General features: G+C 52.7%; 8 protein-coding genes across 8 annotated transcripts; 5 read left to right on the forward strand and 3 right to left on the reverse strand.

The window, feature by feature from the left end:
- Positions 1–706: 706 nt before the first annotated feature.
- BDZ83DRAFT_626059 (phosphoglucose isomerase) lies at positions 707–3124 on the reverse strand. Its single transcript, XM_060508536.1, has 5 exons — positions 2803–3124; positions 2179–2727; positions 1573–2106; positions 1406–1512; positions 707–1352 (listed from the first exon to the last, which is right to left on the reverse strand). The coding sequence occupies exons 2-5, from the start codon at positions 2676–2678 to the stop codon at positions 832–834; spliced, it is 1662 nt and encodes a 553-aa protein (XP_060363539.1). The 5' UTR covers positions 2679–2727; positions 2803–3124; the 3' UTR covers positions 707–831.
- Positions 3125–3738: 614 nt separating this feature from the next.
- On the forward strand, positions 3739–4118 carry BDZ83DRAFT_626072 (uncharacterized protein). The gene has a single exon (XM_060508537.1). It carries the CDS (start codon positions 3901–3903, stop codon positions 4066–4068), a length of 168 nt encoding a protein of 55 aa, XP_060363540.1. The 5' UTR covers positions 3739–3900; the 3' UTR covers positions 4069–4118.
- Positions 4119–4862: 744 nt separating this feature from the next.
- BDZ83DRAFT_653005 (kinase-like domain-containing protein) lies at positions 4863–6960 on the reverse strand (the record flags this gene model as incomplete). Its single annotated transcript, XM_060510581.1, has 3 exons — positions 4863–5069; positions 5153–6717; positions 6801–6960. The coding sequence occupies 3 exons, from the start codon at positions 6958–6960 to the stop codon at positions 4863–4865; spliced, it is 1932 nt and encodes a 643-aa protein (XP_060363541.1).
- Positions 6961–10227: 3267 nt separating this feature from the next.
- BDZ83DRAFT_388598 (major facilitator superfamily domain-containing protein) lies at positions 10228–12792 on the forward strand. Its single transcript, XM_060502765.1, has 8 exons — positions 10228–10790; positions 10847–10980; positions 11043–11166; positions 11225–11431; positions 11500–11868; positions 11925–12286; positions 12337–12400; positions 12472–12792. The coding sequence occupies exons 1-8, from the start codon at positions 10504–10506 to the stop codon at positions 12728–12730; spliced, it is 1806 nt and encodes a 601-aa protein (XP_060363542.1). The 5' UTR covers positions 10228–10503; the 3' UTR covers positions 12731–12792.
- A 517-nt stretch (positions 12793–13309) lies between these two features.
- Positions 13310–13993, forward strand: BDZ83DRAFT_388600 (uncharacterized protein). The gene has a single exon (XM_060502766.1). The coding sequence runs from the start codon at positions 13442–13444 to the stop codon at positions 13880–13882; it is 441 nt and encodes a 146-aa protein (XP_060363543.1). The 5' UTR covers positions 13310–13441; the 3' UTR covers positions 13883–13993.
- A 705-nt stretch (positions 13994–14698) lies between these two features.
- Positions 14699–17236, forward strand: BDZ83DRAFT_580737 (GMC oxidoreductase; the record flags this gene model as incomplete). The annotated part of the gene is made up of 10 exons (XM_060505377.1): positions 14699–14775; positions 14846–15071; positions 15124–15242; positions 15294–15341; positions 15408–15534; positions 15600–15736; positions 15792–16075; positions 16130–16845; positions 16900–17036; positions 17098–17236. The coding sequence occupies 10 exons, from the start codon at positions 14699–14701 to the stop codon at positions 17234–17236; spliced, it is 2010 nt and encodes a 669-aa protein (XP_060363544.1).
- A 539-nt stretch (positions 17237–17775) lies between these two features.
- BDZ83DRAFT_626091 (FMN-dependent dehydrogenase) lies at positions 17776–19391 on the forward strand. Its single transcript, XM_060508538.1, has 3 exons — positions 17776–17980; positions 18042–18093; positions 18144–19391. The coding sequence occupies exons 1-3, from the start codon at positions 17866–17868 to the stop codon at positions 19294–19296; spliced, it is 1320 nt and encodes a 439-aa protein (XP_060363545.1). The 5' UTR covers positions 17776–17865; the 3' UTR covers positions 19297–19391.
- BDZ83DRAFT_702074 (non-ribosomal peptide synthetase) lies at positions 19367–26610 on the reverse strand (the record flags this gene model as incomplete). The annotated part of the gene is made up of 2 exons (XM_060511450.1): positions 19367–26140; positions 26206–26610. The coding sequence occupies 2 exons, from the start codon at positions 26608–26610 to the stop codon at positions 19367–19369; spliced, it is 7179 nt and encodes a 2392-aa protein (XP_060363546.1).
- Between the last annotated feature and the right edge of the window lie 1106 nt (positions 26611–27716).

Here is a 27716-nt window from a genome sequence, read left to right on the forward strand (position 1 = left end):
TAGACATGAACCTTTACATTCTAGTGCCCATCGCTTTCTGATCTTACAAATACCAGGACTACATGTTGGAAACTCAGCATAACCTTAGAGGCTCGACTTTCGTAGTCGTAATACAGTTGCGACAACTTCATGTCACTCATTTCCCACAGTATCCAAATCATCTTATGGGCATTCGTTGACCCGCAGTCATCTCACGGCCAGCCCAAAGTAGTCAAATTCGATATGGAGCTAGGCAGAGATGAGCCTCTCTAATATTTCGGATAAAATGAAGGCATATGAGCTGCTCACACTTCATGACGCTTCCAGGCGCCCCCATGCTGTTACAATATTCCATGTCAAAAGGATATCAGTGCAATGAAACTCTTCCATATATCTCATCCACTACTATGTATATGCTCAGGATCAGAGACATGCATCATACACCTAGGATCACCAAGGTCTTAGATACTGGTTATCGAAAGCTGGATTCCTCCGAGATTGATCCTCAGAGCCAGTAAAGGTGCATATCAACTTCATAACAGCAATACCCAGGGCAAATTCTGCATATATATCCTGGGCGAATGCTCCTTGTCTCCCCAAAAAGAACGCAAATCTAAAGATGTCTTCACACCTTTTGAGACGTCTATCTCCATCGTGCATTCTATGCACAGAAAAGCTCGGTCAGTATTACAAGCACTAAGCAGTGTCACGTAGCACAAAGTAGACTAGGTGTGGACAATAATTCTTCATTTTTGTATGCTACTAGCTTGATCAGGTCGTAAACCGCTCTTCACGCCATCTCTTTTCTTTCCAATTTTATGAAACTACCAAAGGACAGAGGAACATTATTCATTACAAGTTGGAGTACTTCTTGAAGGCGCCAATCAGACCACCAGTGGAGGCGTCGTGGCCCTCACCGTTGCCGGCCTCGTCAAGCTCCTTGAGAATCTTCTTGGCCAAGACCTTGCCCAGCTCGACACCCCACTGGTCAAAGGCGTTGATGTCCCAGATGGCGGCCTCGGTGAAGGTGAGGTGCTCGTAGTAGACAATCAGAGCACCCAACTCGGCAGGGCCGATGTGGCCACCGACCAAGATGCTGGTGGTAGGACGGTTGCCGAGGAAGATCTTGTGGGGGACAAGCTCCTCGGGAGCACCCTCGGCGCGGACCTGGTCAGCGGTCTTGCCAACCATCAGGGCCTCGGCCTGGGCAAAATAGTTGGAGGCAAGCATCTTCTGGTGGACACCGTCGCCAATGGGGTTGTGGCTCTTGGCGGCCAAGATGAAGTCGGCGGGGATCAGCTTGGTGCCCTGGTGGACGAGCTGGAAGAAGGAGTGCTGGGCGTTGGTGCAGGGCTCGCCGAAGAGGATGGGTCCTAGTTGTGGTTGTTAGTCTGGAAGCACATTCGTTTCCCAGGTGTGTACTTACCGGTGGTGTACTTGGCGGGGGTTCCGTCAGAGGTAATGGTCTTGCCGTTGGACTCCATGGAAAGCTGCTGGAGGTAGGCGGGGAAGCGGTGCAGGTACTGGTCGAATCTATTTACGACTGATTAGAACCAAACGGCCTTCTTCATGATGGGCGCAGGGAATACTTACGGAGCAACCAGGTGGGTCTGGGCCTGGAAGAAGTCAGAGTACCAGACGCTCAGGAGACCTCCCAGAACGGGGATGTTCTCCGCAAGGGGAGTCTCGCGGAAGTGCTTGTCCATCTCGTGGGCACCAGCAAGGAACTTGTGGAAGTTGTCGTAGCCGACGTAAATGGCGACGCTGAGGCCAATGGCACTCCAGACGGAGTAACGACCGCCAACCCAGCTCTCGAAGCCGAACATGTTCTTGGCGTCGATGCCGAACTTGGTGACCTCCTCCTCGTTGGTGGACAGAGCAACAAAGTGCTTGGCGATCTCGCCCTTGCCGTCCGTCTTCTCGAGGAACCATGACTTGGCCGTGTTGGCGTTGGTGGTGGTCTCTGCGGTGGTGAAGGTCTTGGAAGCGATGAGGAAGAGGGTGGTCTCGGGATCCGAGTTGGCGAGGGCCTCGGCCATGTGGGTGCCGTCAATGTTGGAGACGAAGTGGAGGGTTTGGTCCTTGGCACCGTAGTGCTTGAGGGCCTCAGTGACCATGACGGGGCCGCTGGGAGAGATGTTAGTCAGAATCCCGGAGACTTCTCGTTCGCAGGTAGGAGGGAGAGTAGAAAAGACTCACAGATCGGAACCTCCGATACCGACGTTGACAATGGTGGTGAGCTTCTTGCCGGTGTAGCCCTTCCACTCGCCGCTGCGGACCTGCTCGGAGAACTCCTTCATGTGCTCGAGAACCTCGCGGACACCGCCCTTGTTGCCCATGACGTCGACACCGTCGACCTTCATGTCCCAGTCGCCGACGTTGCGGAGGGCGGAGTGGTAGACGGCGCGCTTCTCGGTGAAGTTGATCTTCTCGCCGGCGAACATGGCATCGCGCTTCTTCTCGAGGTCGGCCTGCTCGGCGAGCTTGACGAGGAGGTGGAGGGTCTCATCGGTAAGGAAGTTCTTTGAAAAGTCAAATAGGATGTCGGTGCCCGAGGCCGAGTTCTTGAAGGTACGGCTGAACTTGGCGAAGCGATCCGTGTCGGATGCGAAGGCTTCCTTCAGGACAAAGTTCTTGCCGACGTTGTCGCGGTGAGCCTGGAGCTCGGCCCAAGCGGGAAGGCTGGATGCTTGAGGCATTTTGGGCGGTACGAAGTGTAGTCGAAGCTAGAGATTGGAGGACGGTGATCTTTGGAAGAAGAGAAAGTCAGCTATGGGGTTCTATAGGTAAGGTATATTTGCAGGAATGGTAATGGAAATGTACCTCTTGGGTATCGAATTGACCAAGAGAAGGTATATAGAGATCAGGCTAAAAACAAGAAAAAGGGGGTATGTAAGAAGTCAGGTTAGGTAAAAGGTGTGTGTGTGTGTTGTCGTGGACTGACTATGACAGTGGGAGGAGCAGGACGGGGAGAGTTGCGGCGGTTCTACTGGGACCTTCGCAACCGTGCAAGTGAAAGTGGGATGGAATTGGATGGGTGCGGCGTGCAGAGCTCGAAAGCAGCCAATGAGAGGGCTCAACTCGAGGTGGCATGTCTGGCGTGGAGGGGTAATTGCGTACAAAAACACTGCTGGAACGCGGGGCATGGCACGCTGTAGGTATTCGCACCAAATGACAGTGGAGGACCTGAGAAGCAAAAGCACTGACCTTTGGGGGAATGACGCCAGGTGAATTACCTAAGCGTGCTAATGTACCTCAAATAGCAGAGATTCTGCAAGGTGAACAGAGCTAGGTACGAAGTACGAGGACGCTCAGGAAGGCAAGGTCAGGGGATGGATACCTAGATGGATGGGGGTATCAATGTTGGTTTGAGAAAGAGGAAAATTGCAAGGCAGAGAGAGAGAGAGAGAGAGAGAGAGAGAGGGGAAAGAGGGAGAGGAACAGGAGCAATAGGATAAGCAACGTGGGAGGGCTGCGCTTTAGAATGGAAGAAAATGGATCAAGAGACATTGATACCTCGTACCTTTACCCTCACTTCCGGATATTGTCAAGACCGTCGGATATCTCTCACGAGCTGCGGCAACTTACGGTAAGGTACCTCAAGAGAAGTGGGCTGGGAACCGGGTCTCGTCGCTATTGTTGAGTGAATTGATGAGGTCCTCGTCCAAATTTCTCCGTCATCGTCCACCGTCATAACCCCCTGCCCCGCCGTTCCCCCGCCGGCGTCGCTGGGACAGCCCCGAAGCATAACGAAGCTTACCTAAACACACGATGCCATGCTCCGTACCTCGCACTTCCCTCGTCTCGGCCGTCTCCCAGCCATCCACTAACACCTATCGCCATCTTCCCTCCACAATCTTAGCCAACCGTACCAATTGACGCTCTTCTTTCTTATCTGCTATATCCGACAGCCGATTACTCATGGCAGGTGCATTGAAGCTTACCCCCCCATCCGAACCCCCACCAACAAAGTCCGGAGGACAAATTCATTTTTTTTCTCGGCCCTTGAACTGGAGCTTTAGTGTACCTGCTCCCCGGGACATTGAGATATTCTGTCATCGGGGCAATTCCGTCCGAGCGGATACTTGAGGCTGTCCCGGGAGCATGTAAACTCGGCCTCCGATCCTCTGCGGCCACTAACTATGTCAAATCTATTTACTTCCCCCGGATAGAGGCTAGTAGGCCGCAGAACATCGTGAACCTTGAGATGACAGCTCTTGAAGCGGTCACTCCGACATGGTGGGCCCCGCGCTGACTAACTCCCGCTGCATCCCGTCCCGGTAGATCCGACGTCCGATCTCTCATGTCAGACACCACCATGGACGTCCCGGCCCGATTCCGTCCTCGATCCCCAGGCGGGGGTTCGTTGACATACCATTCTCAACTTACATACCTTAGACCCTTACGGACCTCGATACCCTAGCCTAGAGGCATACGCATTACTGAAACCATGACGAGGAGAGAGTGCATCATTATAATGCCAAGCTGGACCATGCAAGCAGAGATACCTATGAATGATGATGATGCTGAGAGCGGATTCGTCTGTCTGTCTGCTCAATGATCTGTGCCTATCTACATTTCCTTTTCCCCAAAAGGCGTCATCATGCCCATTCCAGAACGCCGTACAAAGACGAAGATGCAAAGCTGTTTGTTGTCGAGTGCGCGTGCGCACTCAACGTGCCCCGACAATTCCCTGTCGAGTCGCTTTGCTATAAGCTTAGCTTGAGCTAAACCCTTGAATCACCAAGTCCACTCCACACAATGTCATGCTTCGCTTTCTTTCTAGCCCTGCCCTGCTCTGGCCCTTTGTTGAGCCTTCAGCCTCTCCAAATCTATTCTTCAACCGTGCTCAACTCGTCCACTGACTCGTCGTGCTCAGCAGCCTATCGGTTGTCCTGGATGCTGCCCACAAAGGAAGGGTCCTTGACGCTGCCTCCGGCATCGCCCAGGCCCGCAATAGGTCGGTTATAGCTGAAGCCCTGGAATTGGTTCTGCATCGTCTGCGAGAGCATCGGGCCCTCCACGTACGAATCCTGAGGTGCTTCTGACGTGAACTCGGGGTCGAAGTTGGCTGTGTCGAGGGCGTCCACCTGAAAGAAAAATACGTGTTAGCGGAATACTGCCATGGGAGCGAATCGCACTTGTTTTTGGCATTGTCCTCATTATTACTTACCACATTGGGCTTGAACGCAGGCTCGTACTTGCGCTGCAGAAGCTTGCGCCAGTCAATGGCGTGGAAGAAGGGATGGGCCTTAATCTCGGCCGATCCATTGGCACCGAGACGCTCCTTAGGGTCGCGGTTGAGTAGCCTGGTCAAGAGATCCTTGGCCGCAGGAGGCACGACGTCATGACCGGGGAAGTGGAGAGGCTCCGAGAGGATCTTGCGATACATCTCGTTTGTGTTCTCATCGTAGAAGGGCGGCAGTCCCGTCAACATCTCGTACAGGAGAACACCAAGGGTCCACCAGTCCACCGTCTTGTTGTAGCCCTGACCCATAAGCAGCTCAGGCGCCAGGTACTCGGGCGTACCGCAGAAAGTGTTGGTTCTGTCCTCGTCCTTCATGTCCAGCTTGCAGAGGCCGAAATCGCAGAGGGCAATGTGTCCCTGGTAGTCGAGGAGAATGTTCTCGGGCTTGAGATCGCGGTAGATGACGTTGAAGCCGTGGAGGCACTCGAGGGCGCACAGGAGTTCGGCGGTGTAGAAGCGCGAGCGGTTGACGTCGAATCTTTGCTCCTTTTGCAGGTGGTGGAAAAGCTCGCCTCCGTTGACAAAGGCCAAGACGAAGTAAAGCTTCTCAGGGGACTGGAAGGTGAACTTGAGAGGAACGATGAAGGGGTTGTTAATCTGCGCCAATACCGAGCGCTCGGCAAGGGTATGGGCGACCTCGGATCTGGAGATGATGTGTGCTTTGCGAATCGTCTTGAGGGCGTAGATTCGGTTCGTGTCCTTCTTGCGCACCTGCATGACCTTGCCGAAGCTGCCCTTGCCCACCACCTTGAGCAGCTCAAAATCCTCAATCTTGAGCTTGCCGGCGCGATTCTCGACGTACTCGACACCGATCTTGACCTTTCCGGTTCCGTACTGCACGTCCACCCACTCGACTCCGCTATGGCCGAGGGCGCGCTCACGGGCGGCAAAGTCAGCCGCAGCCTTCTCGCGATCCTTTTTGCTAAGCTTGGGATCCTCGACGAACTGGTGCTTCTCCTCAAAGCGAGGATTGATGCGGGCCACACCGAGGAAGATGTCCTGGCTACGACCAGATCCGGGAGTGGCGAGGGGGTTGCGCATATACAAGTGAATGACGAGTTCCGTCACGCGAGACACATCGAACTTGTACTGGGTATTTCCTCCGGCCCAGAGGGGGTTCTCTGGTGTTCCCTCGACCGAGTTGACAAAGACCTGCATCTTGTCGAAATCCAGCAGGGCGTAGGGCATGTACTTGCCGGAAATGCGACCATGGTTGGTAGGGATTCCAGTGAAGCCACCGCCAGATGTCTGTGGCCGAGCCGCGCCATTGATGAAGGAGCCGACAGCTCCTCGTTGTGAAGAAGAGGGACGCACAGAGCCGGCGACGCTGAGAGCACCGCCTGTGGACAGCGAACCTTGGTGTGACGAGGCAAATGCCGCTCTGTGTTGTTCGGGGAGGGAGAATCCGTGGCCCTCGTGGAGGGTGACGACGAGAATGCCGGGCTTGGGAGGATTGACGACTGGTACTTGCGCCATGGCCTCAGAGGCAGCTGTAGCAGTGGGTTAGTATGAAGAAGAAAGGAGTAATGGGTTGGTATGCGGATATTGGAGGTTCGTGGGCGGGAAGACGTACCGATAGTGTTCTCGTTCGTGGGAGTTGCCGAGCCTGCGATATTGGCCTGAGCCTTTTCGCTGCTGTCGGTAATAGTAGATGTGGAGGGGGATCGAGAGAAGGTGTTGGCCAAGGGACCCAAATGGGTCTCCTTGAGCTTCTTCGTCAGCTTCCACGACATTTTGGCAGGAAGAAGGTACGAAGGAGGGGTGTTTTATTGCCGAATGCGCTGATGGCGAATCGGATCAGATGTGATGGAAACGGATGTTGAGGAGTCGAAGTCGGGGTGATTGATGATGCGTGAGATCGAAGGTGAGGAGGGTACCGTCGAGGGAATGCGAGGTGGTGAGGTGAGGTTTAGGTGAGCCTGCTAGGTGAGGCGAAGCGAGTCGAGGCGGGGCGAGGAATAAAGATTGTTGTTTGGTGATTTTGGGGGTGCGGTAGATAATGCACAGGTAGGTACGGTACAAAGAGTACGGTACGGTACGAGCACGGGTACAGGAAGGAGAGGACTCAAAGAGAGAGAGAGAGTGTGTGTGTGAGTGCGAGAGAGGAGAGGTCGCTCTGGGGTCGTGATTTGTTGGTGGAGGTTCAAGGTTGGCGTACAAAGACGCTCGTTGGATCGTTGTGCTGGAGGAACCCCGCAAATTCCGCCCCCTCTCTTACTGCGTAGGCCTTTGACTTCTTTTTTGGGGGTGGACGGACGGTACGTGTGTGGTGAGACAATCTGGCGCCGCCGGGCTGGGGAGGTTTGGTTGGTTAGCTGGTCGCTGCTTGCTGCTGCACTACCTGGTGCTTGGAAGTGCTGGGGGATGTTGCTGACAAAAACGGGGTGACGGGGTGGCACCGTGGTGCAATATTCCAAGTTCCAAGTGAAATCTAGTGGCACTGTGGGTGGATGGCGGGGTGAGGGTGAGGAGGGTATCTGCAGGAAGAAGAAGCAAACCCGCAGGGTAGTGGCCAAGGTGGGAAGAGGATACTGCGAAATGCGAGGTGTGGAGGAGAGAAGAAGACGAAGCAGAAGAGAAAGGAAAAAAAAAGAAGGGATTCCGAATAGGTAACTTACCTTGGTTTGGATGCTATTCTCAGCTGGGGAGATGATACGGGCTGAGCTGAGAGCTGAGCAGTACTGGGTACGAAGTTGGGTACGGAGTAAGGTACCTATGGCGTAGACGTTGCTGAAAAAGGGAGGATGGAGCCCAGGGCAGAAAAGGAGAGGGAGGCACAGGTGGCAGGAGGTGCCTTCCTTACAAGTTACGGGTAGGAGCCGAGAAAGGTAGAAACGGAGTACCTACAAGCTGAGGTGGGTAGCTACTGCCACAATTGCGTCTTTACTCCCCTTGTGATTTTTGATATGGGATTCAGGGGCTTCACTTCAAAGAAAGACAAATTGCCCTAACCTCTAATACTACAAAAGTAAGTATTCGTAGTGCACTCCAAATACGGACTCATGTCCAGATTTACAAGCAGTAGCCAAGTTGGGACAGGATTCAGGAGGCACAGGAGGGATGGGAATAGGAGGTGCATCAGGACTCAGGACTCGGGACTCAGGAGGCGGTGCACTTTGGGCCCTGGGGAACTTGGAAGGCAGGAGGAACCTGAGTCTAGGGGTTGACGAGGGGGAAACTGATGAAATCCCTCGAATCCACGCCTGGGAAAGTCTAGGACCAAGCCTGCTCTGACACTCACACGGTACGGGGAGAGCGATACAAGTACCCGGCAAAAAGGCGAGACATGTCGACAAAGGCACAGGGGGTCAGGGACATGCTCTTCACACAGTAAAAGCCCACATGGCAGAGAGGGGCGGTGGACACGGGAGAAGGGGTACGAGACAAGTACAGTGTCCTTTCACTCAAGGACTGTGATTACCAAAGATTCGAGATGCTGACCAAAGCTGCACAGCAACAACCCGTCCCGTGCCTACCTGAGCAACTTAGCTCGTTACCCCCCAATTTGACCACCAAATTGCCTCTCTATACCATCAGCCAACCACGTCTCTCAAAACCCCGGCTGCCTATTGCTGAACCTGGGCAACTGGGCAACCGGGCTGATGGTTTGACGTCCAACCTCAATCAACTGTCAACTAAGCGAAAGTCAATCCAACTTGACATTGCGCCTGCATGGAAATTGGGCATCGGGCATCGGTATCAAGGACGGCCTATTTGCATTAGCATTTGCCATCTGCGCCAACCTTGGGCTGCCTCCGAGGTCATGGCTTGAGTATTCGACATAGCTTGTCCAAATTTTATGGTATTATTTACTGAGCTCAGGCCTGCATAAGAAAATTAGACGTTGCGCATAGCTGGATCATGGACAATGTCTGCCAGGAGGTGCCGAATTGAGAAACAGTATGACATTCCATACTTGTATGTTGTGCATATGGACATAGTACCTATTCATCAAGAGTATCCGTACACAACCTCCATACAGATGAAGGCATCACACAGAGCTACGTACTACGTCTCTGATTGCCATGCACTTCATCTGTTCATCGGCGGATCCAGGGTTAAGCGGCTCGATAGTCCCTCAAGTGCCCCTTGTGTATAGGTAATATGTCTGCGTAAAAGCACCTGCCATCTGCAGCCCGTAGCCCCATCCCGCCAGAGCCCAAGACTAAGACTAACAATTGACAAGTTTGGAGAGCCCGTTGCAATAGGTGCACTAAAGGCGGGAGCCCTGCGTCGATCCGTTACAGCGCCGCGCACGTGAGCCGGGGGACCCCATCCACGGGAAGGACCTGCACTGTGTTTGCGGACCATTGTCGAATCAAAGCTGACTTACAAGTTACACAGTATCAGAAGGGCTATCTCAGGGGCCACTGGGCAGCTGAGATACTTACCTACGTTCCTCACTTCCTCACTTGAAGATAGCTTGCATTATCCGAGTGTTAGATGGACCATCTCTTCCCAGCTCGCACTCAAAAATAGGTAGGTAGTTGCCTGTTATCGATTCCGGTTCGGCGTTGTGGACGTTTCGTCAGCCTGGTTCCTTCTCTTCCGCGCCGATCGACCCATGCTGCTGCAAAATTATGCCATATAAAGCTGGCGCATGATATGTCGAGTCTCGTCGCTCGCAAGCACGGGGTTTGAGGGGAACGATGCCACCGGTGGGATGTGAAACTTATGAGCACTTTGCATGTCACGTGCAAGTGCTAATGCACTAGACTCCCGAAACCGCGGGATGTGAAGATCACTGGACATACCACGTGATCTCGATAGGACTGCTTACATAACTCATTGTCTGTCCCGAAATGGCATGAAGCCGGCCATAACCCTGGAGGTCTCCATTCCTTCCAGGCTTGGGGTGGAAGCGGCGAAAATGGGGGCCTGAAGCATGGCTTCTGACGCTTCACCGAACACGTCTGAGTTCGGTGAACTTCTTGTTTATGATGCTGTTGAGCCTCAAGTGAGCAAATCACCTCAATAGCGCAAGTCGATATCAATGACAACGCTTGCCGATCAAGACATTGTCGCCAACTCGTATCGGCGTATCAGCAGCTAAGGTAACTAGCCAGGAAGGATTCAGCCCCTAGCCAGGCACGCCAGGCTGTCCTCGACGCCTCTGGCACAAAGCACCAGCTAGCCCGACATCTCTCAGGCCATCATGCCATGTTGTCCCTAATCATTCCGCTGTCGTCGTATCGAAGACCATTGGCGATGGCCATGGCGAAGATCTACACATATATCAACTCAGTGTCTACGACAAGTGTCATTTCACTCCATCTATGCAGTGCATAGAAAAGCACCACACAATGTCAACGGCAACATCAAAGGATAATTCTGTCCCCGCCGACGTCGCAGCGGCCCAACCTTCGGCCCTTAAAAGTGCCGTTGTCGAACATCCAAAGGCCGACGCAGATGCTGTCGCAAAGGCCGAAGAGCATATAGTCCCGCCAGCAATCCAGCCACTCCAACTGAATGACGAACCCTCTGATGCCGCTCCTCACACAGCACCGGAGTCGATACCTCCCGTATATATCACAGGATGGAGGCTCTACGCCATCATATCCGGGTATGCAACGCCGGTTCCGTTTTGCCAGCCGCCATGGCTAATACGTGAACCTCCAGATTGTGCATGTCACTCTTCTTGTCCACGCTTGAGACCACCATCGTCAGCACGTCACTGGTCTCCATTACCAACGCTTTACACGGGTTTGAGCAGCGGGACTGGATCGTCACCTCGTACCTGCTTACTTACACTGGTAATCCTGCACTTCAAGCCTTCTCCTTCTTCATCGTGTTGCCGCTGTCTGACACTGGCCAGGATTTCTCATCATATTCGCCAAGTTCAGTGACGTTCTGGGCAGAAAATTTGTCGTCCTCCTGTCTTTGGCCATCTTCACGATCTTTTCTATCGTGTGCGGTGTAATATCGTCCATGGTACAGCTGTAAGAGAGCCCGAGTCGTTCGTCGTCGTCTGCTTTCGAAACTGACCTGTGAGGGCAGCATCATCTTCCGTGCCTTTCAGGGAGTCGGAGCGTCTGGCATATATGCCATGGTCAACGTGATCAACCCTGAATTAGTTCCGTCCGACAAATGGGGCAACATTGTCGCTGGCACCTCACTTGTTCTCGTCTTCAGCTCCGTGTTGGGCCCGGTCCTAGGAGGCGTAATCAACGACCACTCGAGCTGGCGATGGGTCTTCTTACTCAAGTGTGTTTTCCCTCCCTCTTCCCCTCAATTGGACATATCGTAGGATTCGCACTTATCGTCCATGGTAGTGCGCCGACGGGCGCTTTTGCAACCGCTCTCCTCGCGTTCCTTTTGCCGTCCAATTTTCCACATCAGGGCCGCGGGGTAAATCAGCCAAGCATGCGGGACAAGTTCAGCGGAGCCGCAATCGCCAGGCTAGACTTTGTAGGAGCCGCCGTGCTCCTCGCAGCATCGATCCTTCTCGTCTTTGGCTTCGAGGAGGCCGGCTCAAGATATCCGTGGAACAGCGCCATCGTCATTTCTACGATTGTTTGCGGAGGCAGTCTCTTTTTGGCCTTCATTGCATGTGAGTACGTGGTTGGCAAGCCAAAGTATCCACAAGAGCCCGTATTCCCTCTGCGGCTGTTGAAGGATCGACACTTTGTTGGCCTGTTTCTGTGAGTCTTCTCCAACTTTGCTGCAGCGCCGAGGCGTAGCTCACCAGTCGTGTCAGAACCGCCTTCTTTACCGGCCTGCCGTTCATGACCGCCTTGATCAACCTCCCGCAGCGCTTCCAAGCCGTCCACGGATTGTCCCCCTTTGCTGCGGGCGTCCACACGCTCCCTCTCCTCCTCAGCTCCCCACTTGCCGCCGCAGTGTCTGGCCCGTTGACCACCAAGATGGACGTGCCGCCTTTCTATCTGTTGCTATTTGGAACGTGCATGCAGATTCTGGGCGTGGGCCTCGCCAGCTCGATAACTCCCGATAGATTGAGAGACTTGTTGGGGTTCGAGGCGATCATGGGCTTCGGCTTTGGTATGACACTTGTAACGGTTCTCATCTATGTCCCTTTCCTGGTTGACCGGCGGGACCTTGGTAAGCATCACCTTGCAGCTGTCATGCATTTTCCTGACGAATAAACACAGCCGTTTCAATGGGAGCCGTAACACAGTTTCGGACATTGGGGGGCACCATTGGCTTGGCCGTGGGGTGAGTGTCTCTTCTCCATCAAACATGTCGTCTCACATTGTTGCAAGTTGCTGATTCGCCTACCTATGCAGGGCGACCATTCTCAATAATCACCTCGCATCCAGTCTCCCGAACCACCTCACCCCCTCAGAGATGCAATCCATTTCCGACTCGGTTCAATTCATAGATGGTCTGCCAGCCCCCACACGGACTGCCGTCCGATCCGTGTTCAGCGAGGGTTACAACAAACAGCTCCGTACCATGCTCTACTTTAGCGTCGCCGTTCTCGTCTCCCTGACACTCATGTGGGATCGAAACCTTAAACGGGCCCGTGACATGAAGGGGTATTGAAATTACTCCGACGTTGGAACGTCTCAATGCCCGTACACCACTGGGACACGAATATTGGCCAAGCTTTGGGACGGACCTACCCTTGGGATTGGAAGGTTCAGACGCCGTGAACACCTCATGGAGCTACACGCAAAACTTGGAGAAGCAAGAGTTCAGCGGGGGAAGCTGATGCTTGATAGGAAGACCCAATTGGGGGCGGCAATGTACGCAGGAGAGGTCGACGGATGCCCGGGGAACCGATGCAACGTGGGCCGGATCCTCGAAACGCGCAGTAGGGAGTACCACCAGAGTGCATGTAGACTGTAGTCTCAAGCACCGCCGGGAACATCTTCCGAGCGGCATTCTCCAAGTCTCCACAACGGATAACCTCGAGGGGAAACGACAACACCAACTCAGCTCTCCTGCATGCGCCTGGCATACACCATCCACCGTCCTGCAGCAACGCATGGTTGGTGGCCCTTAAGAGGAAACGGCGACACGCTGCAGAGGCGATTCGCTGTCCTGCAACACTTTGTGGCCGCCCGCAGCTATTTTGATTGCTTCAAACTGTCTGACATGCAAACAATGTCCCCGGGAATGTTGGAGAGGGGTGGAGAAACCGGCTAGGCAGAGCTGCAAAAGCCTCCAATCGTGAGTCTCGATCTAGCCAAGAGAAGGCACAGCAAGCTTAGACTTCAGGTCTGCGACGATAATTCGGGGATATTTCGGTGAATGAGCTTGACGTCAAGATCTCCTGACTCGTTCTTGCTATTCCTGAAGCTGCCTTTCTCCTCATCTGCAAAGCCTGGGTGTAGGGACTTGGCCTGCGTCGAGAGGTTTTGGAGGAATATGACCAACGGGCTAGACTTCCCCCCATCTCACCCCCAGACTTTGAATTGCGGGGTGCAGAAACGCGGGGGGCGCGGCAGTCGACCCTTGGTCCGGATAATGACCAGTCCAAAGCCAGGACCACTTGGACCCGGGAATATCGGGTCTGATTGTGTGTCCGATGCTACTATACGGGGGACCAGGAGTGAGCTCCGGCCCCAAGCTATACTTACCACGTCTGCTTGGAGCTCTCTCTCAAAGAGTGAGACAAAACTGGAAGCTCCCAAAACGGGATATACTGCACTGATTCGGGGCCCAAGGTTTGGAGTGCGGCTCAACTTGTAAGGGAGACCAGGCATTGGGATTTCTCAGACTCTCTTGGCAAGCCGGGCTTGCACTACTCCGCATATCCCGCCAATTGCCTGCTCCCGTGGCGGCCGCGTTGGGCAAGAGAGAGAGACTGTCATCGGGCATGCGGATGTCTGGGTGCTCACTTTCGTTCCGGAGGGAACATCGGCAGTGAGTTGTCCTCCACCGTTGATCTGCCCAACAATTGGCAACGGCGTATCAATGGCACCGCATGAAGCTGATGGTCCTGCGCCTTTGGTGTCGGTGAGTGCGGGGAAAGCTGGGAGGGCATGTTGATCGGAGAGCATAGCCATGCTGCCATGCATTGGCTTTGGGTGATACACTTTCACAGACGCGCGTCGGTGATAGGTCGCGAGCCAACAAACGACACCGGATGACACGGACTCTGCATGCTTTGGACCAAATCACATCGCGAGGGCCACGGATATCCTGGAGGGATAGTCCATGGCTTCCCCTCATCCTCACCCTCCCTGCCGGATCTTTGGTTTGAGATCCTGGAGGGTCTGGAGTAAAGTCGGGGTCGAGAACCCTCCTACCAGGACGACGAGGGGGGTAGCAGCGAGCAGGAAGAAGCACAGATGACTTATGCATTGCTTCCTCCCATCTCTTCATATCTATTTAACGACCGCCCCGACGGGTTGGAATTCGTCTAGAACATCCTTCAATCATTCGAACGCATTAGCAGTGTTGCAGTTGACCTGGCACGGTGTTCACGCCGCTTTGACAACTGCTGCTCGACCTCTTCTACGGAACCAAGTGCCTCAAAACTACCTTTGATATCCCACCGGAAATATGAGCGGAGCTATTCCGGACGAGTTTGACATTATTGTCTGTGGTGGCGGCAGCTGTGGTTGTGTCGTTGCTGGACGGTTTGTCTCATCTATTCAGACTGACAGTATGTCAGTGGTGTTTCTAGCAGAATACTAAAATCGAACACAGACTTGCCAACTTGGACCACAATCTCAAGGTGCTTCTTATTGAGAATGGCGAGAGCAACCTGAACAACCCATGGGTGTTCCGGCCGGGTATCTACCCACGGAACATGAAGCTTGACTCAAAGACGGCTACGTTCTACGAGTCCAGACCGTCTAAGCATCTCTCTGGACGCTCGGCCATTGTCCCTTGCGCCAACATTCTCGGTGGAGGTTCTTCGATTAACTTCATGGTCAGTATGATACCATCGCTGAAGGAAGAACGCCCACTGACTTTTGTGACAGATGTACACCCGTGCATCGGCTTCCGACTATGATGACTTCCAGGCAAAGGGCTGGTCCACCAAGGAGCTCCTGCCTCTGATGAAGAAGCACGAGACATATCAGCGAGCTTCCCACAATAGGTAAGTTACCATGACGGCAATCGAAACTTTGGCTGACATGCCATGTGCTAGGGACACTCACGGATTCGACGGGCCTATTAAGGTTTCCTTCGGCAACTAGTAAGTTCAGCTCCCCGCAGAGTCGAACCGTAATGGAAGGATCCGAAACTAACCGTCGTTACACAGCACGTACCCCATCAAGGACGACTTCCTTCGTGCTGCTTCGTCTCAGGGTATCCCTGTCGTCGACGATCTCCAGGATCTGTCAACTGGCCATGGAGCTGAGCACTGGCTGAAGTGGATCAACCGAGACGTGAGCTCATTCACTACCACCAAGACTTTTGAAGTTATGTTTTGTTTGCTAACTATCATGATCAGACTGGCCGCCGTAGTGACAGCGCTCACGCATACATCCACGCAACCCGGGCCAAGCACTCCAACCTGTACCTTGCCTGCAACACCAAAGTTGACAAGGTCATTATTGAGAACGGCCGGGCTGTGGGCGTTCACACCATGTAAGTGATGCCCGCCAACACGACTCCCTGCTTCAAATCTGATTTGGAATGTTAGCCCGAGCAAGCCACTCCGCCCCAATGAGCTTAAGGGACGCACGTTCAGAGCTCGCAAGCAGATCGTCATCTCCGGCGGCACTCTTTCTTCGCCTCTCATTCTCCAGCGCTCTGGTGTTGGTGACCCCGAGAAGCTTCGCCGCGCTGGCGTAGAGCCCATTGTCGACCTTCCCGGCGTTGGTCTCAACTTCCAGGACCACTACCTCACATTCTCGACCTACCGCGCAAAGCCCGGCACCGAGAGCTTTGACGACTTCGTCCGCGGAGACCCCGAGACCCAGAAGCGTATGCTACCCCGCCCCGAATATTATATAATTGCTAGACTGACATGATACTCAGGCGTATTTGATGAGTGGAACATTAAGGGCACCGGCCCCCTCGCCACCAACGGTATCGAGGCTGGTGTCAAGATTCGCCCTACTCCCGAGGAACTCGCCGAGTTTGAGAAATGGCCCACTCCACACTTCAAGGACGGCTGGAAGTCGTACTTCGAGAACAAGCCCGACAAGCCAGTCATGCACTACTCAGTCATTGCTGGCTGGTTCGGCGACCACATGGTGATGCCCCCAGGAAACTTCTTTACCATGTTCCACTTCCTCGAGTACCCCTTCTCTCGTGGATCCACCCACATCAAGTCGCCCAACCCCTACGACGCGCCCGACTTTGACGCGGGCTTCATGAACGACGAGCGAGACATGGTCCCCATGGTTTGGGGTTACATCAAGTCTCGCGAGACGGCCCGCCGCATGGACGCCTACGCCGGAGAGGTCGCCAACATGCATCCCTTCTTCTCGTACGACTCGGAGGCGCGCGCTAGGGACATGGACCTCGAGACCACTAACAAGTACGCCCTTCCCGGTAATCTCAGTGCGGGTATCCAGCACGGTAGCTGGACTCAGCCGCTTAACGAGGCGGAGAGCAAGGCCGACAAGATCAAGACTCTGTCGGCTCATCGCGTTGATGCTCGTGATGAGCTCAAGTACTCCGATGAGGATATTAAGGCTGTTGAGGAGTGGGTTAAGCGCCACGTTGAGACCACCTGGCACAGTCTCGGAGTAAGTCCCTCGGGTCTTTCCAAGATGTACGAATACTTACTGACTATGATTTAGACCTGCTCCATGGCTCCCAAGGAGGGCAACAGCATTGTCAAGCACGGTGTCTTGGACGAGCGCCTGAACGTCCACGGCGTCAAGGGCCTCAAGGTTGCCGATCTTTCCATCTGCCCCGACAACGTCGGTTGCAACACGTACGTCTTTAGTTCCTCTCCACCTTTACTAGAGGTTCACAAGGCTGATAATTACCTCCAGATATTCCACCGCTCTTCTCATCGGAGAGAAGGCCGCCATGCTTGTTGCCGAGGATTTGGGATACTCTGGCGAGGCCCTCGAGATGAAGGTGCCCACGTATCACGCGCCCGGCGAGTTTGTTCTCCAACATCGTCTCTAATTGGATGGCACTGCCTTTGTTTGCCCCTACCTCCACAAAAGTGGATGTATGTACGAGACCACAATACCTTGCGAACTGTATAGCTTTGTGTTATTTGTAGTTTGTCGATAGCCAATTTCAATACTGTCAAATATGCCTCGATGTGCCCAATGAGTACCAAGAACCAAAGTTCTCCATTCAATGAGTGCGGTTATCACAAGGTTTAGTAGCATAGTCTGTACTACGGTCGGATGTCGGCAATGATTTGTATCACTTCGGAAGTTTTTGAGACGGGTCTATCTTAGCTCGCATGGCACCGGTGGACGGGTGTCTGCATCTACTACTACAACGTAGATCTAATCTGTCATCTCATCTTTAGTGTGAGTCTACGCACGCTGGCGAAGACTGGCACGGACGGCCGGGTGAGTGGAAACTATTGCGTAGTTTGGCTGATGAGCTACCAGTTACGTCATGACTGGACCTGTCCTGATCTCATCTTCACGGTATTGAAAACATGCTAATTGACCTTAAAAGGGTAGTTGACATGTTATATTAAAGACATCTGCCAAGAGATTACTTGGCATCCTTAAGTTGATTCGCAAGAAGCTTGTTCCCATCATCCATTATCAAGCTCAACAGTAGACAACGCAATGTCAGACCCCAACTCTCCCCACATCAAATCGCGCGATACTCCATCTTGGGGCTTGTATCAGCGGGAGAACTTTTGGAAGCTAAATGAAGGCGAAGTTCCCCAATTTAACACTCGTGAGTCCCCGTGGCAGAAACGCAATGCTCACCCTGGATCGAAATTGATCAGTAATACCAGACCCCGACAAACTCGAGGAGCTTGCGAAGCAGAAGTTGACTCAAAATGGATGGTATGGGCTCGCCAAGCAAACTCATTTCTCATTTTCTAATACAGATACAGGTACTATGCATCTTCGAACGCTGGCCTTTCGCACACACATCTCGCCAACCGGCAGGCATTCTTCCGGCACAAAATCGTCCCTCGCCAACTAGTCGACACCAACGAGCGTTCCACCCGAACCACCATATTCGGTCACGAGGTTTCTGCCCCCTTCGGAATTGCTCCGATTGGCATCAACAAGATTTACCACCCGCAAGGCGAACTGCCCGTGGCCAAAGTAGCGGGGGAGCTGGGCATCCCTTACAGCCTTTCAACAGCCGGATCATGTCCGATTGAGGACGTCGCTCGAGCCAACGATGCTGGGCGCGCTTCGGCCATCAGAGCTCAGTCCGCAGACAAGTCCAAGATCCCAGAGGGCCCTCGTTTCTTCCAGCTTTACATGCCCCACGACGACGAGCTTACCCTCTCCTTGTTGACGAGGGCCCACGAGTCTGGCTTCACGGCATGCATTCTCACGACAGATACATGGCAGCTTGGATGGCGACACGACGATATCGCAACGTCAAATTACGCCTTTTACCGCGGCATCGGTGCCGACTTAGGCCTGACCGATCCCGTGTTCCGGAAACGCCTCGCGGCCAAGGGTATCGATTCCCAGAAGGAGCCGGAGAAGGCTGCCGCGATGTGGATCGACAGCATCTGGCACGGCCGCGCGTGGTCCTGGGATAAGGCCGTGTGGGCAAGGGAGCAGTGGCAAAAGATCAGCGGTGGGAAGCCGTTCTTAATCAAGGGCATTCAAAGGGTGGATGACGCGGAGAAGGCGGCGGATTTAGGGTTCGAGGGTATCGTAGTGAGCAACCACGCTGGAAGGCAGGTTGACGGGGCGATTGCGAGCTTGGATGCGCTGGAGAATATTGCGGAGAAGGTTGGAGATAGGACTGTTGTCACGTTTGACAGCGGTATTAGGGGTGCGGCGGACGTGGTGAAGGCACTCGCGCTCGGTGCCAAGTTTGTTTTCATTGGGAGGTTGTGGATTTGGGGGTTGAGCATCATGGGAGAGCATGGGGTGAGGCATGTGCTGAGGGGGCTGTTGGCGGATTTGGATATCTTGATGAATGTGGCGGGGATCCAAAAGGTGGAGGATATTGACAAGAACTTGTTAGAGTCTTTGCCCAAGTCTTATGGACTGATCTCGGAGAAGAGCAAATTGTAAATACAGCCCCAGAAACGGAAAGATAACATTGAAATCCTCGTCTTTCAATTTACAAGTCCAAATGACAATTCTACTCGATCGGCACGACATCTGATGAGGGACTAGGTGTCCTCAACGGCGTGACCACCATGGATCCCGCCAACTTCAACCCCTCCTCACCGTATCCTAAGCGCTTCTGATAGGTCGATGTTTGGTTCCATACTGGCGTTGTCGGCGTTCTCGAGAACACCATTGGCCTAGGAACTGACAATGTAGGCTCACTTGAGCTATCTCCATCCACACTGCTTGTCCTACTTGTCTGCATGTATCCGATGGCGAGTAGGTATCCCAAGCTCTTCCTGAGTGACAATTTGACCAAATCCTGATCTTTCAGCTGGTCATCAAGCGTCATCGTCCCTTGGGGCTGACCGAGTTTGCCGTCAGTATCTTCAATAAAATGGAGAACCGGCCACAACCTGTGGCTTGGCCCTTTTGCGTTGACCTCTTCGTGCAAGCTCCTCAACCACCGTTTGGAGTCCATCGGCTCCATTGCATGGCCTGTTTCCTGTTTGACTATATCCCAGTACTCTCCCATGGTGAGACCATTCAAGACCTTCTTAACAACATGATGACTTCCGTTGATTTCAGGGTAGAAACAACTGTCAAGAATGGCCTTGGCTACGAGATCAACGCCTGCAGCGGCGAGCCACAGGTCGCGTTCGCTATCATTGAACATCCCAATGTCCAATGCACTAGCTGTCAACCGCCAAAGGAAATCGTCCGTGTTTGAGATGCCGTCGGAGGAGCTGCCCATGATCAAGCCAGGTTTGACAATCGTGGCCAAACAGCCGAAGCCAGCGTCGATCAGTCGTTCGGCGTATCGCGCGACCAGGATCTCGGCGACGAATTTGGTCTGACTGTAGGCTGGATACGATTTCAGTTCCGCAGCGATTTCCCCGACATCGTCTGGAGAAGTGGACAAGTGACCGCCTGATACGTAAGTCAGGCGAACTGGGCGAGATGCTATCGCTTTTGTCAAAGCCGTGAGAATGTTGACCGTCGAAAGGATATTGGCTGGTGTCAGCGCCTGAAAGTCGGCCATCCAGTTGACAACTGCCCCGTTGTGGACGACCGCATCGATCAAGTCACCACTGACGCTCGTGCCATCGAGTCGAGACCAAAGCGCGACTGGAAGACCGAAATGTGGGAGAGATAAATCGCCATGCCAGACTTCGATGCGATTGACATACTCTTCTTGCCACCAACTGCTGCCACGAGCAAGAGACAAAAGTCGCTCAGTGGCGTGGACTGAGTCTTGGCCTCTGACTAACACCAAGACCTTCTGAGTCTGCGGCCGTTGCAAGATCTGAGCCAGCAATTGGTTTCCGAGAAATCCGGTGGCTCCTGTTAAGAGGATGATCCTGGGGGTATGTAATGTCTCAATCTCTGCATATGATTTCAGCAACGGCGAGGCTGCGAGTGGTCGATCATGAACTTCAATCTTATGCATCAAGTCGATGGTGCTGTCATCATGCGACCCTTGCTGATCTTCAAAGACCAATTGTGCAATCTCCCTGATGGTCGCCGCGCTGTTCATATACTTTTGAATCGGGATGCTGACATTATAGTTTTTCCGAATGAATGTTGACAGTGAAATGACCTGAATAGAGTCCATCCCAGCGTAGTAAGGGTTGAAGTTGTGACCACGCAAGGTTCCTGCTCTCTGAGAATCGCCAACCGATAGAAGCTCGGCAAGCTTGTTGCTGATATTCAGAGCAATGTGCTCGCTCGCCGCTAGCATGTCGGTATCTTCCTCCACCATGCCGCGTTCTGGATTTTCTGCAATGCACAAATTCGAAGCATATTCTTTCAATGTGCGCCGATCGAGCTTCCCAGTCGGTGTGAAAGGAATGACCTCGACTGGGATCAAGTGCGAGGGAACCATGTAGGCGGGAAGCACAGAAGCCAGTTGTTGCGTCAAGCGACCAGAAATGCCCTCGATGATGTCTCTCTTCTCCGCAAAGCCGAAACCATTGTTTTCTAGCTGAATGAAAGCTACAAGCGACTTGCTTGAAGACCCAGAGAGTACGAGGGCGTCAACAGCTACAATGGAGCCCGGCGACAACAGCTGTGTGAGTTGATGTTCCACTTCTCCGGGCTCAACTCTTTGTCCGCGCAGTTTTATTTGTGTGTCTTTCCGTCCGAAATAAGATATCGAACCATCGAAATTCAGCATTCCGAGGTCGCCTGTCTTGTACAGTCTTCTGACAGTAATGCCAGTCTCGAATTGGGTGACCCAAGCCGGATTCGTGATGAACGCCTTGGCTGTCTTGTCTGGATCGCCGAGATATCCACGAGCAATACTGGGCCCTTCGATCAAAAGCTCACCAACAGTGCCGATTGGTGCCAGGATGTCATGATTGCCTGGATCGACGATCCAGACGAGAGTGTTGGCTCCATGACCAATAGAATCTGTCTTGAACCCACCACTACTGATATTAGCAGTGGTACAGACACTGCCTTCGCAAGGACCGTACGCATTGATGAGCTGCACGATCTCAGACCAGGTATCGATGCAATCCATGGTCATTGCTTCTCCACCCATGCAGATAGTCTTGATGCTGGGGAGATCCTTCGGCTCAAGAGTTCTTGCGAAGGACGGAGTGAAGAAGGCCCAATTTGCCTGCGACCTCGAAATAAACCCGGCGAGATTATTCATCCTCTCTTCATCAGATGGTACACAAATGCAGGCTCCAAGAACGAAAGAATTGACAATCTCAATGATGCTGACGTCAAAGACATGAGCGGAGAATTGGAGGATCCTTGAGCCCTTGGACATGTGCATCCCACTAGAATGAGCATTGGCCGCTGAACACAAGGTCTTGTGTTCCTGAATGACACCCTTGGGCTGTCCAGTGCTGCCAGATGTGAAGATGACAGTTGCGGCATTGCATGGTTCAACCTCATGGTTAGAAAAGGTGGCAACTCCAACTTCCTCAACCTTGGCAAAGAAGTTTGAGTCAACAACAACAGTGCGAACATCCAGTTCAGCGAACGCATCTGCATTGCCACCAGAAGCAACAACCACGTTTGCCATTGTGTTGCGAACAATGAACGCTTTGCGGTCCTGTGGATGGGCGGGGTCAAGAGGGACCATCGCGCCTCCCGCTTTGAGAATGGCAAGCATCGAGATGACGGTATACATTGACTTTTCGAAGCAATATGGTACCATCTTTTCTGGCCCAACACCCAGTTCCATCAAGACTCGAGCAAGCTGGGATGCCATTGTGTCGAGTTCAAGGTAGGTCAGAGAACCATCCCATGCGAAAACGGCTTGAGCGTCGGGTTGATTGCGCACGTGTTCTTCGAAGACTGTGTGAACACATGTATCGACCATTTGCGGCGGAAGTTTGTTCCACTCCCTGATATCGGACAGATCCTTTGCGATGGGATTGCGGAAGAAATCATCCAGGACTTGGTGTTCGGAAGATGCCAGGAACTCAAGAGCGCTTGCGAAGTAGTCGACAAGGCGTTCCATCTCGGCAGCTTCGACAGACTGAGGATCGTAGTTCACATTCAGAAAGACCTCGTGCTGTCCAAGATTGCACTCAAACATGATAGCGTGAGATCTGAACTTGTCAAGATCCTGAGGCCTATGATAGCTGACGAATGGACCGTTCTCCATGGCCATGTCGACCTCTGGCTGTACGATCATCATAGTTTGAAAGTCACAGGCTGATCGGCATGAAGGATTGATGCGAGCAATATTCTGTATTCCCATCTGCTCGAAAGGGATCATGTTGATCGTGCTCATCTGTATGCTGTCAAGCAAGTCGCGGACCGTCGATGAGCCATTACATCGTACCCTCAATGGGACAGTTGCGATGATTGGCCCGAGGATGGAATCGATATTGTCAAAAGGGGCATTCCTCCCAGACGATGTAACACCAAAGACGACGTCGTCAGAGTTGCTAAAGCGGCTAATGACCAATGCCCAAGCTGCACGCAGCATAGTAGTTGCAGTGGCATCCGTACTTGATGATGGCACAGGGACTTTTCGAAGAGCAAAAGCTGGTCCTTGATGCTCCAGGGCACCATGCACTGCTGATGGCTTCCTCGGAAATGATGCAAACTCTCCTCCCTCGAAGACTGAGCTCCAGTACCTCGATGCAGATTCCATATGCATGTCCTTGAAATGCTTCATAAATGAGGCGAAGGAAGCTTGAGTTGACTTAAGAGCACCATGGAACGCATCCCGTACTGATTGAAGGGTGAGGCCAACAGCCTGGCCATCAGTAACAGCGTGGTGCACCGTCCATACCATGTGAGAAGCGTCCCCTCTTGCATTATATATGATGCCGAACCGATTGAGCGGCACTCCGAGGGTTGAAGGTACGTTCAAGTCCACCTCGAGATATTCTTCGAGATTGAAGCTCTCGTTCCACGTCAAGTTCTCTCGGACTATGACTTGGAGGATACCCGAAGAAATGGTGTCAACCAATCGGACACGGAGCATTCCGTGAGCCTTGGCGACAGTCTCCCAAGCCATCTTCAACCTTGCAATATCGATGTCGACGGTGGTGTCAAGAACGTACTGTACCAAGTAAGAGTTGGGAGTCGAAGAAGATAGTGCCATGAGACCTTCCTGTAAAGGAGTACAAGGAAACACATCTTCGATGTCTTTTGTGCTAATGGCACATTCGCAGGAAATCTCATCGAGTACTTCTCTAAAGCCTTCCTTGTTGACAAGCTCGAACGGCCGTACCTCAAACATCGTCTTCTTGAACTCAGTCACAAGTAGGCAAAGATCTCGCAAAGAAGGACTCTTGAAAATCTGAGCGACACTCAGTTGCAATCCTTTTCTTCGAGCAGCATTTACTAGACTGATAGCCGCAAGCGAGTCTCCGCCAAGACGGAAGAAACTACTCGTAGCCACGATCGCGACAGGCTGGATTCCAAGCACCTCAGCCCAGAGGTCTCGCAGGAGACAGAGCTGGGGCGTCTCTTCGACTTGCACGATAGCGTCAGTCTGGGCGAAGAGGTAAAACTGCTCGGCCGTCAGGGATGCGGCTTCACGTCGGAGTCTCTTGACGTCAGCCTTCCCATTTGGGCTCAACGGGAAGTCAAAGAGAGGGATGTAGATTGATGGACGCATCCATGATGGAAGCTTTTGAGACATTTCCTCTTCGACATTGGGGATTGCTTCTAGAAGAGGTGGGTGCCGCCGAATCATGATATAGTTTGACGCAGTGTCTGGCCTTTGGTCAGATTCTCTCTGGAGGCAAACAAAAGCTACGAGAACCTTAGACTGTGCCTTTGTGTCTTGAGTCGGTCGATTAAGCACATCTACGATGATGTCCGGGGTGCGAAATGCAGCTCGAAGGTGGTACTCAACCTCTGAAGCCTCCAGACGCTGCCCAGATATCTTAAGTTGAGTGTCCTTGCGGCCTTCGAAGTGAATCACACCATTCTCGTCGAAGCGGCAGAGATCTCCGGTTTTGTAAAGTCTGGACCGGCGACCGTGTTTGGCAAGCCAGGGCGGATCTCGAACAAAAGCTTGGTTTGGACCTTCGTTGTCGGCAAAGCTCAAGTAGCCTCTTGCAAGTTGAGAGCTTTCTAACAGCAGCTCGCCGACAGCCCCGAGGGGTGACAAACGGTTAGGATCTTCAGGATCGGTAATCCAACAAAGTGTACCAACCCCGCGTCCGATCGCCCCTGCCTTGGAGGATAGTGACAATGGGTGCATGGTGGAAAAAACGGTGTTCTCGGTAGGGCCATACCCATTGATGAGATTGCGGCCTGCTGCCCATGCCTCGATAATATCTTGGCCTAGGGACTCGCCGCCGACGACGACAGTCGTCAAGCCTGGAACCTCCAAAGGCTCCAGCAGACGAAGCACTGAAGGCGTAAAGAATGCCCAGTTTACCCTCTTCTCCTGAATGACAGCTGTGATGTTGTCTAGCCGCTCATCCGTAGATGGAACGACTATACATCCCCCGAAGGCAAGTGTAGTCAAAATTTCCGCAATGGATGCATCGAAAGTGTGGCGAGCATATTGGATAGTCCTAGTGTTGTGACTGAAGCCAGTCGCTTGCCCGTGAGCGACGACACTTGCACCGCAAGCAGAGTGATCAATCATCACACCTTTGGGCTCTCCTGTGCTTCCTGAGGTGAACATGACATACGCCAGGTTCCATGGCAAAATGGTCGAAGCGCTTTGAGGGATGGGTGAAGGGGCCACCTGAAACCAAGAGTTACCCAAGCCAAGTACATTCTGGGAAAAGTGCAGCAGGTGCTGGGTATAGATTTCGGAACACAAAACAACTTTTGCCTGAATCCTTTCCAAAATGAAAGATGTTCGGTTGTCGGGCTGCGAGGGGTCCAAGGGAACGAATGCACCGCCGGCTTTGAGAACTGCCACAGTAGCTACGATGTTCCAAACACTCTTGTCGAAGAATAGCGCAACGGTGGATTCAGGGCCGATGCCACGCTGTCGAAGCTCTTGGGCAACTCTGGAAGAAACCGCATGTAGCTCAGCGTAAGAAAATTGGCCATCCCATGCATCTACAGCTGGGCTGAGGGGAGAATCCTGGATGTGCTTGTCGATCATCTTGTCCACACTGATATCGGAATGGTCCGAGGAGCGCTCATTCCAGTCAAGACACTGTTGATAATCGCGGTCATTCATGAGCTCAATTTCCGCAACTCTGGAGTAAGGGTTCGAGACGATGTTCTCCAGCACCTGCCGGAAGGTGGATAGGATGCATCTAGCTTGCCAGTCTGACAGACAAGACACGGTGTATTCGCACTTCAATAAAATGCCTCGGGTGAAGTGGTCCCACTTGGCAGTAAAGAGCATTTCTACCTGAACAAGTTTAGTAAAAAAGAATAAAACAAACGTAACCAGGTAATGTGCAGGCAGCAACTCACATCTTGGTAGACTCCTTTCAGACTTGCCAGTGGCGGTTGGTTCTCAAATGTCTGAAAGTCTTCCTCAAGAGCAGAGACTGAGAGCGCATGTCTGAAGATATCCTCGTCCACTGGCAGACTTATTTGCGGGGTGTCAAGTTCGGCTTGGAGTAAAGGTAAAATTCTGTCATTACAACTGATGCTTTTACTCCAAGGTTGCCAGACCTTTTCCTTGCCCTGGAAAGCCAAGCAAATACGCTCGCTAGGCGAGAAAGCCTGTAAACATATTGCGCATGCAAGTCGAATGATGGAGGAGGCTGAGCATTGGGCTTGTTCTTTGAGACTTTGAAACTTGTGGTACTGGAAGAAAATCACCTCAACAGACCTCGAGGGTGTGCGGGAACCTAAATAGACTGAAGCTGCCATTTTTCAAGTCCTTTTCGTAGACAAGAGATTTAAATTAGTGATAGCGAGAATGAAACGCGAATAGTACGCTGCTGCAATTCGGGAATCTCTGTATTGAACAAGTCGCAGAGGCTTTACGAACGCAAATTATTGTGGTAGGTCAGTTCAAGGGCCGCCCATCTATCTCTTAAGACTTCTGTCTCCCAAATGGTCTTCGTTGACGCAATAACGATCAACATCTCGACCATCACTCAGGGGCGCAGAGGGGAAGCTCCTTCCGAGATTCGACTGCGCCTCAAGAATGAAATTGCTTCAATAGGCTGATTCCATCATCAGAGCATCTGAATTTGCCACGGCCTAGGGCAAGGGCTGGTCACATACGCCTGGCCCATCGCGCAGCGCCTTAGGGTGTTGGGAAGGTGGTTGCCTCGCCTTCATCCTATTGCAGGACAAGCTTCGTCACATCCTTCAAAATTCCTTCCTGATAGTCTTCTACAAATCTCGGTAAGTAGGCGACAGTCTCACCGGATTTGATATAGTCACCACGCTAACCTCATGAAATGAGGTAAGACTGTGGGCGATTCGTCAGCATCGTGAATTCGTGATAGCCGAAACACCGCAGTCTGGATGATTCGGACCCACGCCGTATGAAGGTTTCGTCACACAAAGAGGATACTGGACACTTGGAGACCAATCGAGACCATCGGGCACAGATGACAGGAACTTTTTTTCCTCGAATGTGTACAGCATCTATCCTGTTTCAGGGGGACGGTCAGGATGCTGATCCATCCGCGCCAATCTAGCCATATTCCTCGGGCGAGATATGTGTTGACGACAGGCTAACGTACGAGAGAGGCTAATCACGGAACGGGAATTAAAATTCAACCCTGCGAGGCAGAATTCATCATCTTTGCAATTCTCTGGTATTATGCTTAGGTTGGAAAGCTAAATGAAGACAATAATTAGCTTAGCTCAACGGCCGGGACTGTTAGTCACCAAAACAAGCTATCAAACTTGAAGTCGGCTGGGCTCACCTTAAATCTCAGATGAGACGGCAATGCAGCCTTACCATGTCGGCAGTGATCGATTGCAGCTGTAACACGCAGTTCAAGAGTGGGGTATGTACT

Source organism: Colletotrichum acutatum, assembly GCF_030867785.1.
Source record: "Colletotrichum acutatum strain CBS 112980 chromosome Unknown BDZ83scaffold_64, whole genome shotgun sequence".
NCBI lineage: Eukaryota > Fungi > Ascomycota > Sordariomycetes > Glomerellales > Glomerellaceae > Colletotrichum > Colletotrichum acutatum.